This window comes from Parasteatoda tepidariorum, chromosome 11 (genome assembly GCF_982258835.1).
Source record: "Parasteatoda tepidariorum strain Cologne lab strain chromosome 11, Ptep-v5.0, whole genome shotgun sequence".
Taxonomy (NCBI): Eukaryota; Metazoa; Arthropoda; class Arachnida; order Araneae; family Theridiidae; genus Parasteatoda; species Parasteatoda tepidariorum.
This window is the reverse complement of record NC_141765.1, coordinates 2,667,392-2,684,358: the sequence shown is the minus strand read 5'-3', so window position 1 is coordinate 2,684,358 and position 16,967 is coordinate 2,667,392. Positions and strand designations below refer to the sequence as shown.

The 16,967-nt window shown below is 30.5% G+C and overlaps 1 protein-coding gene across 1 annotated transcript; it reads right to left on the bottom strand.

Annotated features, from left to right (window-relative positions):
• Positions 1-5,415: 5,415 nt before the first annotated feature.
• Positions 5,416-15,874, bottom strand: LOC107455588 (uncharacterized). The gene is made up of 3 exons (XM_016073216.4): positions 15,819-15,874; positions 11,789-11,876; positions 5,416-8,632 (listed from the first exon to the last, which is right to left on the bottom strand). Exons 2-3 carry the CDS (start codon positions 11,871-11,873, stop codon positions 5,985-5,987), a joined length of 2,733 nt encoding a protein of 910 aa, XP_015928702.2. The 5' UTR covers positions 11,874-11,876; positions 15,819-15,874; the 3' UTR covers positions 5,416-5,984.
• Between the last annotated feature and the right edge of the window lie 1,093 nt (positions 15,875-16,967).

The window sequence follows — 16,967 nt, the reverse complement described above, 5'->3', positions numbered from 1 at the left end:
ACGAAAATTTTTTAAATTTTGATATGTGATACTAAGCAAACTCAGAAAATTTATGTTGTTGTATTAAGCACAGTTAGAAAAGAGAACGCAATATAGAAACATTGGTAAATACAAATCATGTTTAAGACATGATTAAAATTGGAAAAATTAATAATTGCTATTGACAAATTGACACTTGGTCAGGGATAGTAAATAAAAATTAATTGGATATAGGAAATCGCTATGACGAAAAAGTTGTACACTTAAGGAAAGATTAAATTGTTAAAAGCATTTTTGGTAACAGCTGCAGATGATATGGCCAGGGACTGTCCCATTGATGATATTGAAGCAAAATAATTGTCAACCAGTAATCCAGCAAATCTAGTTAAGTGATGACCCTAAGCTATGTATAAATATGAAACAGAACATTGTACCAGTATATGTGGATACTTTAGAAATATTAGTTGTAAGATAGTAAAACGCAGAGACATGATAAAGAACAATTTAATAGCAAGCAAAAATTAAACACAAAATAAAAATATAAAGCTCTAACATGTGTAAGATAATGTAAAAATGCATTGCAGGAAGCTAAGTGGAATTAAAATAAAAAACTAATGAGAATGTAAATACTGACTTTGATATTGATATATGAGATACCGATAATAAAAGTTCCAGACAGCCGGAAATTAAAAACTTAATAAATTCAGATAGATAATCGCATAGGCGTTTGCAATAAAATGTTTTTGACCAAGAATGAGATCGAAAAAATATTAAAATAAATAGCCTAAGTTAGCGAAAGATTCCACATGTAGTGGATGACACGTTAATATGGTGGTCTGATACTCTAAGCCTAAATCAATGGAACATCGGATTTCAAACACTCAAAAGTGGAAAAATTGGCCACCCGGAGGCCGGAAAAGACTCACCAGGAATGCCTTGTGGGATTACATGGTGAATTTAATTAACTTCGGGGTGAAAAAATGGATATTTCTTTCTTTTCGAAGATGTTTTTGAGGACTCCATAGGAGATGTTGTTTCGTTGGTGGGGATCTATATCAGCTTTTCCTTATGGTATACTGCCATACAAATCTTTATGGTTACCATTAGCCTATGGTATACTGCCATACAAATTTCTATGTTTGCCATAGGCCAATGGTACGTGCCATTAAAATCCTTATGGTTACCATTGGCCTATGGTATACAGCCATACAAATCTTTATGGTAACCATTGGCCTATGGTATACTGCCATACTAATTTTTATGGTTGCCATAGGAGAATAGTGACGTGCCATATAAATGCCATACAGGCCTCTATGGTTACCATTGGCCTATGGTACATTGCCATACAAATTTCTATGGTAGCCATAGGCTTATGGGGTTGTGCCATACAAATTTCTTTGGTAACCATAGGAGTATGGTATCTTGCCATACGAATTTCTATGGTAGCCATAGGCTTATGGGGCTGTGCCATACAAATCTCTATGGTAGCCATAGGCGTATGGTATCTTGCCATACAAATTTCTATGGTAGCCATAGGTTGCCATAGATTACCATAGGCTTCTCTATGGCAAATTTTCCTAAGGGTTGTAGCAGCATATCTTACTTAGACTTTATTTCTGAAATTTTTTTCTCAAAATTTACTAAAACAGTGAAGCGGGAGGTGGTGAACGAAAAAGTCTGTTATGTTATTGATTTTTTTCATATATGTTTCGTCTTCTCATACTTTATACAGGTGCTGGACAAAATAATGGAAACACATCTATGTTAATACATTTCTTTCTGTTTCTCAAGAAATACTTGAAGAATCCATTTGTAACTTCACTAGCGTTTACATCATGCGATTTCTCATGCATATTAATGAAGTTTAAAGCTCTTAGAAATTTGAGGGACCAACAATAAATTACAAGCAGAAAATAGTGCTTTTAGATATTCTAAGTCTCTAAGCTAAAACATGTAGCAATGAATTTGTAACTAGCAAAAATTATTTCGGTTATTACATGCAATTATGGAGCAAAATTTCGTTATCTTAGCTTAAATATTTATGGAGATAAGCACATTTTTATACGGAAAAAAAACTAATTTTTTTCTTAGGTTTTTTGCTGATATTCAATTAAACAATATTTACGGATCAATTTAAAAAAATTACAATGAAATATATAAGTAATTAGAATAGATTTTTCATATTGCGCATTCGCCAAAAAAATTTACCATTTTTTATCATAATTTTGTAGTGAATCGTATTTGGCACCTAATGAAAAAAGTCCGATTTGAATATCTAAAAAATTTAAAGAGTTCCAATAAATTTTCTAAATAGTTTTTGCACTTTTTAGAAGAAAGCTAAAAATGATACAAATTCTTCTACAAATATTATTTTGTATCACAAGACAAAATAAAATAATAAATTATAATACCTTACAATAAGCGCTCATACGCCTAAATATGATTGTATCAGGAAAAAAAGCAAGCGAAAAAGCATATACTTTTCTGTGGGATGATCCCCAACAGTGCCGGTTCATTGTTAATAAATCTTGCTTAATAGTGCAAAATAAAATTTGTAAAAAATCCCTTGTTATTTGAGCTTTCTTTTAAAAAGCGCGAAAACTACTTAGAAAATTGCTTTGAACTTTTTAAATTATTCAAATCGGACTTTTTTTATTAGTTGCCAAATACGATTCACTACATAATTAAGAAAAAAATTAGTTTTCATCACGCATGCGCAGTACAAAAGAATTACTTTAATTACTCCTATCTTGGACAGTTTTATAAAGATGTCCATATCTACACAAATATATAAGCTAGGCTTGCATAACTTTGTGAAATCATTGCATATAATAACCAAAATAATTGTTACAAGTTACAAATTTATAACTCCTTTCTTTCATAGGGTGCTCAAAAACACTTTTTACCGTTTGTAATTTATTGTCGATTCCTCAAACCTCTAAAAGCTTTAAACTTCTTTGGTATGCATGTATACAGAAATCGTGTGATCTAAACATTTCTAAAGTTATAAAATGATTCTTTAAGTATTTCTTGAGAAATATGAAAGTATAGAAGTGTTTCCATTATTTTGTCCACCCCCTGTACACGGTTGTCACATTGGTCGAACTTAATTTTCCTTCTTAGGAACATAACCTTCGGGATAATGGAGAAATATAATTATTTTATTTTTAAAAAGGAGAAACGTTGTTAACACAAATTGTAAAATATTTTATCTCCGAAAGCTATCGTCTTCAATAAACAGTCAATACTATAAGACCTTTTTTGTGGACATCAGACTGGAATGGTAAAAAAAGGGACGACAGCAAAGGAATGTCAAACTTACAGGGGATGCCTAAGTAGACGTGTTAATTTTTACGTGTGAGTAAGATGAATGAGATGTTTATAAGTATAAAACCAGTGTTTTGATATAAGAAAATGTTAGAACAGCAAATTGAAATTTATGGAAAAGTTTCAATGGATTGTTAATGGTTGCAGATGATATTATGTAATGCGCAATAATTTTTTTAAACTTTTGCACACTGGTTGAAATTTTTTAATTATCAATGAAGAGTTGAGTCGAACGATATACAAAGTTACCCTCTGAAAAGGCTCAAATTTTGTTTTTTCCAGATTCGCGCTGGTTGCAATCCGCTGTGATTTAATCATTTAACTTAATACCACCTTTAAAAAAGGCGCTTTTTAAAGGGCTTCCAGCTATTACTATACTTTCTGAAGCCCTGAAAAACTCCCTCATAGGTTACGAGTTTTCCAAAATCTTCCGATCCATCCAAAGGAGCATTAGAGGAGATCTTAAAATAAGATCTTTATTAGGAGAGAAGCTTTAATTTAACACTTTGTGCTTTTATTTTGTACTCAAAGAAAGAGCAGGCATATAATAGTATAGAGTTAAAACTTATAAAGCAACTTAGTCCACAGATCGTGGGTCATGTTTTACTTAAAACATGTCGAACGCAAATAGTTTTGGGGGACTGTCCTTCACCGTCGCTACGTGCTCTCACCTAGATTAATGCGTAGGGTTCAAAAATTGCTTAAAATTAAATATTAAATATAGAATTTTTAAAGTTGCAATGTAGTGAAAGAATATAGGTTTTTTCTCCACTTATTAGAGGAAAACCACAAGTCCTCCCTTGTATCATACAGTAACGGTTATTTATTAAATTACATAATACAACTTTGCACATTCCTTCTGATTATAATTAATAAAAAAATTATTAATGTAAACAAAGTATAAATTTTTTTTATTTGTAAAGAAAATTACATGGGTTATATTATTCTTTCTGATACGTTGTAAGGTAAATTGGTGAGGCTACTCAGTCTACGTGTTTGAAAAACACTGTTTTTGCAAAGGTAATTTTAAATTTTGGAATTAGTATGATCTATTTGTACGTTGGATACAAAATGTGTTTTCCTTTATTTCTGACATGCTTCGGGCCTAGTTTGATGCTTACATGTAAAAACAAAAGAAATTAAAATTTCCCAAATTTAAATTTAAATTATAATAATATTGATATTGGCAAGCGAGAGAACTTTTGGGAAGATAACTTCGGTCTTTTGTCCCGCAGTGGACAGATCGTTAAGACACTGTTCCCAGCAGATCACCGAAGTCAAGCATCACTGGCAGCAGTCAGTGTGCGGTTGGGTGACCACTTGGATCAGTCTGCGTAGGGACCGAGAGTGTGCGGTATTGGTCTTCGTTAAACTGTTCTACCGTAAAGTGCTCGACTTCGCGTGTAGGTCGTCGGGCTACCGAAGCAGAGGATTAAATTGTGATGGCATGTCTTCGGATCATCCTCAGGGATGTTTCCCAGACCGTCGCCAATAGCCCATTGTGCAGCTCTAGTGCGACGTAAATGAACTACGACAACGACTTCGGTCTTTCGTTATTTTCTATTTTTATTGTTCCTCTGTGTTATTGTTTGCATTCCCTGCCATTGGAAATAAAATTTAAAAAAATTAAAATCATGAAAATAAAATAAAATTCTTTTTAAAATTTCCCAGGGGTATTGCTCCTTAATTTTAAACTGCATTTTTTTAAATTAATAACAGGGCACGTTTTGAAAGGGGGTGGGGGACAATAATATTAATTGCAGCTAATTTTTATTTCTATTGATAATTATGTCATATGCATTAAATGTTCATTAAATAAGTAAGCAATTTTCTATTTAAGAAAGTTAAAAGCATAATAACTTTTCTTTTTGAATTTAAGGACATCATATTTTCTTCAAAAAATAACTTCTTCAAAAATTAATCCTAATTTTCATGTGTAACAAAATGGCTTCCTGTTCCAAAAATATTCTATAAAGTAAGAAATTAATTTAAATGTAAAAAAATTTATTTTGATAAGTTAAAAGTACTTACTCTATTTTCTGTAAAACTAATAACGCTGTTTTGATAACTGCATGCATCAATATATTAAATAACGTTTACAAAAAAATCTTTCACACAATAAAATATAATTTATTTAGTGCTGCCATTTGTTAAGGATATTATGAAATGATCAAACAATTAAAAATTTGTTCACTCATTTTAAAACATCTAAACTCTATTTATTGACTTATTTTGTGTTACATCGGCACAGTTAGCGTCATGACAGTCCAAAATTGGATCTTTGGATTAGAAAAAAAAAATTTCAAAATTTTTTGACATAAATTGTTGAAAAAATAAATTTAAAAACAATCGATGTAAATTCTTCTCACTAAAATGAATTATAAAGTTGTTATATTTTCTTGCCTCACTACATATCACCTAAATATTCTTATAAATAAATGAGCTGTAAAGTAAGAAACTATAATGTGACATGAGTAATCTTCTAATGAGGAGGAACTAGACAGTTAATATTTTCTTGTCGGTTCATCGATTAAATAAACAAGATTCTATTTGTTTCTTATTGCTTATTATTAAATAACAGACAATTATTTTTTAAAGTAAAAATGAGGTTTAAAGTTTATTTCAAAAATAATAAATATAGGACAAATACACATTTCTCTGATTCAAAACCTTTTTTGCTATCTAATTAACAAAGCATGCGCAGGAATAAATACTCCAGGAATTTCCGATTCTGTCATATTTCCCGAAATGTTTTTAGGTTTGTCAAATGATGGAAAATCAGGTTGATTAGGTAAACCAGGTATGCCAGGTATAGTCGGGTTATATCTCTCTGTGTTAGAAGAACTTTTAAGGGGCCTTAAGTCTCTCTTTCGAGGAATTGATGGTACACTAGGAATTGCTGGCCACGTTGGAAATTCGTCTGCACTTGGCATAGTTGGATTTTGTAACATCCCGCCTCCTGTTACATAACCGTTCATATCACTGGGAAAGGTGAACAATTCTCCGAATCCTGGAAACATAGTTGGAAATGTTATGCCAGTAGAAGGTTTAGGCGAGGGCTTATTTTCCTCTACACCAAGCAATCGACGGCCCCTTGACACTGAAGGCATGCTTGGTATGTTAGGCAGTTCTTTATTACCACCGTTAGGCATCGTTGGCATCCCTTCCATGTTCGGCATTGTTGGAATTCCTTCCATATTTGACCTTGTTGGCATACCTTCCATGTTTGGCATTGTAGGCATTCCTCCCATATCTGGCATTGTTGGCATTCCTTCCATATTTGGCCCTGTAGGCATACCTTCCATGTTTGGCATGGTTGGCATTCCTTCCATATTTGTGAACATATCATTCATTCCAGAAATGTTTGGATATGACGGATTCGATGGAATAGTTGGAATGTTAGGAATATTTGGCATCCCTCCTGTAGGAAGGCCTTCCATGCCACTAGGCAGGGTTGGAACTCCACCCATTCCTGGAAAAATGGGAGGATATGTAATACCTGCGGATGGCTTGGACGTGGATTGATTTTCTTCTATACTAAGTATTCGACGGCCCCTTGAAACTGAAGGCATGCTTGGAATTCCATTATTACCACCGCTGGGCATTGTTGGGATACCATTTACATTAGACATGTTACCCATACTTGGAAAAGTGGGCACTCCATTCATATTTGACATGTTACCAGCGCTGGGCATGGAGGGCATCCCTTCCATGTTTGGCATTGTTGGCATACCTTCCATGTTTGGCATTGTTGGCATTCCTTCCATATTTGGCATTGTTGGCATTCCTCCTATATTTGTGAACATATCATTCATTCCAGAAATATTAGGATATGATGGATTCGATGAAATAGTTGGCATGTTAGGAATATTTGGCATCCCTCCTGTAGGAAGGCCTTCCATGCCACTTGGTATGGTTGGAATTCCACCCATTCCTGGAAAAATGGGAGGATATGTAATACCAGCGGATGGTTTGGACGTAGATTGATTTTCTTCGACACTAAGTAATCGACGGCTCCTTGAAACTGAAGGCATGCTTGGCATTCCATTATTGCCACCGCTGGGCATTGTTGGGAAACCATTTACATTAGACATATTACCCATACTTGGAAAAGTGGGCACTCCATTCATATTTGACATGTTACCAGCGCTTGGCATTGTGGGCATCCCTTCCATGTTTGGCATTGTTGGCATTCCACCCATATTTGGTATTGTTGGCATCCCTTCCATGTTTTTCATTGTTGGCACTCCTTCCATGTTTTGCATTGTTGGAATACCGTTTACGTTAGACATATTACCCATACTGGGAAAAGTGGGCATGCCATTCATATTTGACATGTTACCAGCACTGGGCATAGTGGGCATCCCTTCCATGTTTGGCATTGTTGGCATACCTTCCACGTTTGGCATTGTTGGCACTCCTTCCATATTTGGCATTGTTGGCATTCCTCCCATATTTGTGAACATTCCAGAAATATTTGGATATGATGGATTCGATGAAATAGTTGGCATGTTAGGAATGTTTGGCATCCCTCCAGTAGGAAGGCCTTCATTGCCATTTGACATGGTTGGAATTCCACCCATTCCTGGAAAAATGGGAGGATATGTAATACCAGAGGATGGTTTGGACGTAGATTGATTTTCTTCGACACTAAGTAATCGACGGCCCCTTGAAACTGAAGGCATGCTTGGAATTCCATTATTGTCACCGCTGGGCATTGTCGGGAAACCATTTACATTAGACATATTACCCATACTTGGAAAAGTGGGCACTCCATTCATATTTGACATGTTACCAGCGCTTGGCATTGTGGGCATCCCTTCCATGTTTGGCATTGTTGGCATTCCACCCATATTTGGTATTGTTGGCATCCCTTCCATGTTTTGCATTGTTGGCATTCCTTCCATGTTTGGCATTGTTGGAATACCGTTTACGTTGGACATATTACCCATACTGGGAAAAGTGGGCATTCCATTTATATTTGACATGTTACTAGCACTGGGCATAGTGGGCATCCCTTCCATGCTTGGCATTGTTGGCATTCCTCCCATATTTGTGAACATATCATTCATTCCAGAAATATTTGGATATGACGGATTTGAGGAAATAGTTGGCATGTTAGGAATATTTGGCATCCCTCCAGTAGGAAGACCTTCCATGCCAGTAGGCAAGGTAATCCCACCCATTCCTGGAAAAAAGGGAGGATATGTCCTTCCAGCGGATGGTTTGGAAGTAGATTGATTTTCTTCTGCGCTGAGTAATCGACGACTCTTTGAAAAGGATCCCACGTCTCGAAATTCTTGCTTTCCAGACTCAATATTTGTTCCTAAAAATAAAATTAATTATGAAAGATATTTTTCGAAATTGTGTAAATATATAACAATAATGCTGAATGTTGTTCATTTAAATTGTTAATAATGGTGTGTTAAATAATGTTGTTTCTTTAAGTGGAAATAAAAACCCGAAAAAATATATATTAACATGGGAAGGCTTCTTGATAACTAAAATTCAAGCACAACCGTAAAGAATTTTCTTCATGTCCTCTTGGGAAACCAGAGTAGCTCAAATAAAATCGTGATTCTCTTCCAATGAGAGGACCCAGGCTTGATTCCCAGTGATAGCTTGTCTAAACGAATTTCTCTACAGACTCGTTCCGACCTCAGTGTTAATGAAAATAGTAAAATATCCTCAATGGTAAAAGAATAATGGGTTAAAATATCCTTTCCGTCGGGCTCGCAGTAAAAGGTTTTCGTAGTTTACCTCTCCTTAAAGCAAATGTGGACTCTAAATTACTTTGCTATGGAGTTATACATTGTTAATCGGAAATCTGAATTTTTTTTTTTTTTTTTTTTTTTTTTTTTTTTTTTTTTTTTTTTTTTTTTTGCATAATGGTCGTGCTCTCTCGTGCAATTGAAAAAACATCGTGCTTCATGATAAATTTCAAGAAAGAAGGTTTGAAAACTATTTTTCTTCTCTTGCTATCAACCCTAAGAATTTTTTTTCAGAAAACTGACAAAAAAAAAATAAACACTTTTTGTAACACGCAGCTTAATATACGATAAAGCCAAATAATAACAAAAATATCGATTTTAAATTTCTTGCTGCTTACGTTAATTTTTCTATTGAACGGCTGATAAAAAAATCTTACAAGAGAAAAAATTCTTTTAAACTACTGCACTGTATATTAAAGATATTTCTGATAATATATATACATATATAGAATATCTACTTTAATAATATATATGTTCTATTTTATATGAATAATTTACTTAAATAATTAATTAGCATTTAATTCTAAAAATAAATATTATTTAATGTAAAAAAATGCTCAAAGGTTCGATACCTTTTATACAGTGTTATTTGATAATATAGGATATCTGTATGAAATACCTGCAAATAATATATGTCTATATATTTTATAAAATATCTGTTACTGCATTTGAGGCTAGTGTATTTTGTTTCATGACCAAAATCTGAAGAAATACATTATAAAAAGATCCACTAATTTGCTGAAAATTGTTTGAATTAAAATTTGCTATTTTGTAATGTAATAGTTAAAAATAACTAAAAAAGTTAAATTTAGCTAGTTTAAAAGTTAAGTTAAGTTTAATTAATTGATCTCTTTAATTATTAATCTAATTTAATTAATTGATCTCTTTAATTAATTATTAATTTAATTAATCTCTTAATGCGTTTCTGAGTTCTGCATTTCTTCCATGCTACTTATTTCTAAGTAAAATTTGTATTTTCTTCCATTATTTAAAGCTCAGGACATTATAATCATTATAAAAATATTCTACGTTATGCAAAAAGTGATAAAAATCTAAATTTAAATTTTTTATGTGTTAATTTAAAAAAAAGTTAATTAATTTTCATTAATTTTTTATGTTAATTTATTTTCATTAAATTGGTGTTATTAATTTATTGTTCATTATGATTATTATTTTATTCATTTATTGTTATTATTTCATTAGTATTATTTTAATTATTTATTGTAATTTATTGTTATTTCAATTATTTTTTTTGTTTCTTAACACATTTAATAGTTTACTTTCACCTACGCTATATATTTCTAAGCATAAGTCACATTTTCTGCAATCATTTAAAGCTCGGGACTAAGAAGGTTAAATATATAGTAAGAATGAAAAGAAAAAGAAAAAAATTTCAACTGAAACAATTAAGGCAGTGACATACAGTAGGGGCTTAAAAATCAAGGAACGTAAGTAATTTTGACTTGTTGTAAATTAAGTTAAGTGATAATATATTAGAGCAAAAATCACAGAAGAACTTTTTTGCATTGCTATAGGCTTCATGTGATAATTCTTAACAATTGCGACACTGGAGACTGAGGCCATCATTAAGAGTTGAGACACTGGAGACTGGAGCCATCCTTAACAGTTGAGACACTGGAGACTAAAGCCATCCTTAACAGTTGAGACACTGGAGACTGAGTCCATCTATTATAGTCGAGACTGATACTTTCAGTGGTTCTGACTTAGCGCAATTCGTAGCAAAATAAACAGCTTTGGTCGCTTTCAATGTCGTCTTCATCTGATGGCCTGGAATCTGTTCTAATGCTTAATTTATTATTATTATTATAAATTTTGAGGGTATAATGACTGACACAATGGTTTTTGTATTGGTGTATTTCTTTAATTTTTTTTTTATCATCTGCTTTTTTTAAGCTGCTCTATTTTATTCAAAAATCAATAACTATGTTATTCTACATTATTTCTTGATATAATTATAACATTAAAACAGTTTCTTATAAATTAAACAAATCATTTTCGACACGTTTATAACATGTCATAAACAATTTAAGCCGGATAATAATATCATGCATTATCAGAATAAGTAAGACGGACTGTTTCATTTGAGAGTGTAGTTTAATAGAAAGGAGGAATTCAGGTTTTTTGAACCTGTTTTAATATTTTAAATAATACTCAACTAAACTAAATTTTCAGTCAATTATAAATTACACAGTTAACCGGTAGAATAAAAATTCCGAATAGAATTTTTCGAAAAAATTGACGTCAATAAATAAATATCCTAAGCTGTCTTTCATTCCTCTCCAGATATTATGACATCTGTAAAAAAAGCGAAATTACAGAGTCTTTGATGAATAATCTTAAGTTGAAAATTCCATATTGCAACTTCATTGTTTTTAATGTTATTGCGTATAAAATAAAAATTTCTAAGCAACCAAATAATATTTCTTAAAAATTTAAAAATTATACTAAAAGATCATGGCTTTTATTTCTTAAAACTTACTTTTGTAATCCTTAGTGAAAAAAAAATTGTACCAATGAGGAACGCAGACTTACCATTATGATCTTTACGGTTTGCATCATTCTTATAAAGGAAGTAGAAGACTTACCATTGTAATCTCTGATACTAACAGTGATGTAGAAATATGAGTACAAAGACTTACTTTTGCAATATCTAACATGCACGAATTGTAAATTAAGGATCACAAACTTACCATAGTAATTTGTATTGCAAACAACACTTGTAAAAATATTGAAAATCGCCGCAATCACAAAAGTATATTTTGATTTATACATCATATTCTGAAAAAAAAAAGAATTATTTATTGAAATGATCAATCTCTAATTTATTGTTTCAGTCTATAGTATAATGTCAAAATAACAAACACTGATAATAGCACTTGTAAAAGATAGTTAGAATCACAAAACCACACCCTGATACATTCATTATATTTTAAAGAGAATAAATGAAATTGAAATGGTAAACGACTATAATAGATTGATAATGAAGAACTTCATTAGCTTAAAAAATGTACCAATTTTTAAAAATAACTCATTATTTCCATTATTAATTATATTTTTCCGCTTCATTTTTTTGGCGTCAGATGATTTAAGTGTTTTAGTTAATATTTTTAGATAACAAATTATAATTTTGCCGTAATTATATTTATTAATTATGTTTATTTTCTTATTCAATGTCTTAAACTTCTCAAGATTTTTATATTAAAAACAATCACAAAAAACTATAACAAGTGTTTCTTTTAGAAAAAAAAATTAAGTTAAGAGAATATTTTAAGAAAAGAAGTTTGTTTTAGCCATTTTTCGATTAAAGGTATAACGAAATTTTCAAGTATAATGAAATTTTCAAGTGTAATAGGGAATGTAATGAATAGACAGCTATTTCATCTAACATTTTCAATGTTCTTTTATATAGATATGCAAAATTTTCGGTATCTACTTAAATTTTAATTTTTTTTTAAAAAGCAAGCATAGATTGCCTTCAAGTAGGCAATGACTAATTTATCTAGCTTTGTATTTTAATTTTATTCTTAAATTACGTTTAAATGGAAACACAACATTGGAGATGAGTGGGACACTTTAAAATGTTTTATTTGAACTCTTGCATCCATATTGTTAAGTGCTTTTTAGGGCAATTTACATTAAAAATGACAATATTACAAGTATAAACAGGTTAGTTTACAGAATCTAGAAACAAAATGAAATTTATGTTAATATAAGTGAGAGTTTTTTGTTTGCCATCAAAGTAGTAAAATTAAAATGAGACATGCTTCAAAAAATATTAATTTCTAAGTAATTGCCTAAAATTAGTTTTAAAACCTATTAGAACTAAATTTTGAAACTGGAGGACAATTTCATTTCCTTTTACGTCCATTCCAGTAAATTGAAATAGGCAAATGGCTTCAAAAAATGTGCGTAATTAATTAGTCTAAGAAGTATTTGACCTATGCAAAATAATAATAAAAATACACATTACAACAAAAAAAATAATAAAATTTACACTTTAATTGATATTTTAGGGACATTACTTAATCGTATATTCAAATGCTTTAAGAAGCTCGACATGCTTCGTAATCAACGCGCTCAAATAATTTTTTACAAATTTATCGTTAAAAATAAAAGAATACATTTATCAAAATCAGACAAGCTATTAATGAGAAAGATGATTGTGAAAACAAAACCTGTTTGATTTCTGAAGTAAGCTTAGAAGAGGAGAAAACTATTAGAAAATCCTTTCATTTTTATTGGGCAATAAACTGGTTTAAATGTTTATAATTCCACTTTACTCAACAGTGATTCATCATATTTTTTATTCATTTAATGTTAATTTGTCACTCAAAGTCTATGAACATTTCTGACAAGGATTTTGATATTAATTGTGATTTGACAGATTTCGATATCTCTTTTTCCCTCAATTACGTATTGATTTGTGACCCCCAATGCTCATTCATTATTGAATTTATTTTTTACAAGGATTCTAAACATATTGATTAAGACTAATCCTTACAGAACATTCTTTATATATTTTTATTAAGAATTTACAGTAAAGAAACTTCACAATGACTCACCTTTTAGTGTTGACAAGTATTGTTGAATCAAGCGTTTAATATCTCTTTTAGATAAATATTGAAACAGATTAGGAAGGAAAACAGCTTTACAGTGAAATTAAACAGTATCCAGGAGGTTTCTTCTCGATAAATATTGTAACGAATGTTATATATTAGGAATGAAAACAGCTTTACAGTGAAATTAAACAGTATCCAGGAGGTTTCTTTTCGATAAATATTGTAACAAATGTGATATATTAGGAATGAAAACAGCTTTACAGTGAAATTAAACAGTATCCAGGAGGTTTCTTTTAGATAAATATTGCAACGAATGTTATATATTAGGAATGAAAACAGCTTTACAGTGAAATTAAACAGTATCCAGGAGGTTTCTTTTCGATAAATATTGTAACGAATGTTATATATTAGGAATGAAAACAGCTTTACAGTGAAATTAAACAGTATCCAGGAGGTTTCTTTTAGATAAATATTGTAACGAATGTTATACATTAGGAATGAAAACAGCTTTACAGTGAAATTAAACAGTATCCAGGAGGTTTCTTTACAGATTTTCATTGAAAACAAATCCTTACTTCTTACACATTAGCATTAAAAACATAAAATATTCTTTAAACAATATAATACTATGTACTTATTAGTAGGGTAGTTAAGAGAAACTAATAAAAAATAAATTAGGAAATATTTTAGTAAGTGTTTGATTATTAATTTTTAAGCAACACTTCGATTGATTGAGATATTAATAAAGAATTAATTAGGAAATACTTAGATAAATGTTTGTTCATTAATTTTAACTCAATACATAGGAAATATTAATAAAAATTAATTAAGTGCTTGTCTATTAATTTAACACAATTCAAAGGATAAGTTAAGATTATTTAGAAAATAATTAAGTAAGTGTCTGTTTATTAATTTTTAATTTCCTGATCTAAAGAATTAGTTCTTTTTTCAAATGCGAATTATTCTATTTATTGTAAACAGGTTATTCAACTTGATGTTTTTTGAAACGAATTGTTTTTTAATATTACTCGTAAATCAGATTAGTTTTGTAAATTACATATAAACACAAATTATCTAGAGTGCCATTTTTGTGAAAGCTATTAGAGATAACATATTCGTACAATCCAGTCAAGTGAAGAACAAAATTAATTTTAAGGCAAATCTTATAAAAATGAGGTCTAAGATAAAGGACACCATAGCAAGGGAGATCATTGCAAATTCTCTTTCACCCTCATTATGCTATAGAAAATTTAAGAAAAACAAAAAGTGAGTTCAGGAAAACCTAGAGTAAGCCATGAAGTTTGAATTGGTAAAAAGAAAATATGAAAAAGCAGTCAAATTATTTACTGGAAGAGTTATTTACTCCACTGCTTAATCCTAAGTTATCATCGCTTCATTCTTTAAAAATTTCTTTTCAGTTCATGGCTTACTCTAAATTTGCTTCAACTCACTTTTTCTATACTTTAAATTAATTATGGAGGTGAAAGAGACGAAAGCCCTCTTAATCTAATAATTACTTCCCCATAGTCCCATATTTTTAAAAAAAATTTTGTAAAAAAAGTTAAAAATTTATATACGATGATCAAAGCACAGCAGCGAAAAATAGCTTATGTATTTAATTTTATGTGCTATTTTTTAATACTGCCATTTATGAGTGAATATGCAAAATTGAATGTTATAATTTGGTTTTAAAGAATGAAGGGTCAAAAATACTATCGCATCACTAGTAAGAAAGGTAAAATACAAGAATGAACGACAACATGATTGAGGAATAAAAATGAGAAATGCAGTTGCAATCATAAGAGTATTATTTTGGCATTTTCCATCCCTCCGTCATCAATTCACAAGATAGCAATTATACATTTTTTCATGCTTAAACTTTAATTGGCAATATGTTTTACGGATTCCTTTTTAATATAAATTTTAAAATGTTAAAAGTTAAGGGTGGTCATTACAGAGCACCCCGTAAACTAAAAATTGCTGTGCTCAATTTACATATATGCTTTTGGCATATAGATTTCAAAAATACTCCATCATTAAACTAAATATTGCTTGAATTCTCTAATATTTTACCAAAACTAGTTTTGTCATAGAAAATAAAAACAAAATGAAAGAAATTCAAATTTAAAAAATAAACCCAATATGAATTAAAATGACTTACTGAAGATGATTTAAGATGAAACTTGAATACTCCATCAAACAACTTACCTGATTTTATACTCTAAAAAATGGGACGTTTGTTATCATAAAATTTTATTTCTTAATTACTTCCGTAAACATGCCTTATCATCTTTATTTAATTTCCATTCTCTTGGAATTCTGTAATATAACACTCAAATAATTTATTTTCATTTAAAAACATCAAGCAAATAATAGGGTGGTATGGTACATGGGACTAATGTTCACAAACGGAATATTTTTATTACTTATCACTCAAAATTGTTCTGCAGATTTTAGTAGATTAACAAAACTGTGTTACATATGTAGCTGAATGATAACACGCTTAATTATTAAGTAGCAAATTAAAAAAGCAAAGTTTTTTATGGTTTAAAAGTAAATTATTAAATTCCTTTTAACTGCTACTTAATCGTTTTCATAAATGAATATGCTTATTACATATTTTAATAGTCACTTTTGATTTGCCTTTTTATTGCCATGATTGGTTATTTAAACCAATCATGAGTTTAGATGAACAAATTACTCCATGGGGCTTATGGGGATACATAGTTGTGGTCTATAGTTGTGACCTATTTATACGATACACATCTATACACAATTATGTGTCCCAGTATGACATGCATGATATCGATATGACATGACATGCATGATGGCAGTGACATATCAATATCAACAGGGCTCTCATCAATCTTAAGAAAATGTCACAGTAGAAGTAAATTAATGTTAGCAGGCATTTCTTTTTTTAAGACACTTACATGTATAGTTTCAAAAAGAAAAAATAATAACATCGAGTAGGGGATCACAAATGTATTGAAGATTCGAGGTTTGTCTCATTTTCGTTACCGATGTTGCAATTTTTAATTAAGACTCTTGCATGCATACCTTGACGCAATATTTATTTAAAGTTACTTGAATCAGAAGTTATCGGAAACTGTAGATTACTACAATATTTATCCCTATAATGTAGATATGATATATACTGGTGTCCTTTTCATATATTTTATTTCTGACTCTCCAATTACAAGCGAAAATATATTTTGGCATTTTTTAATTACAATAACAGTCTAATAGCTACTAAAAAATCTGTTAGATATTCGGAATTAGATTTGTACTAAAATATAAAATCCAAAAA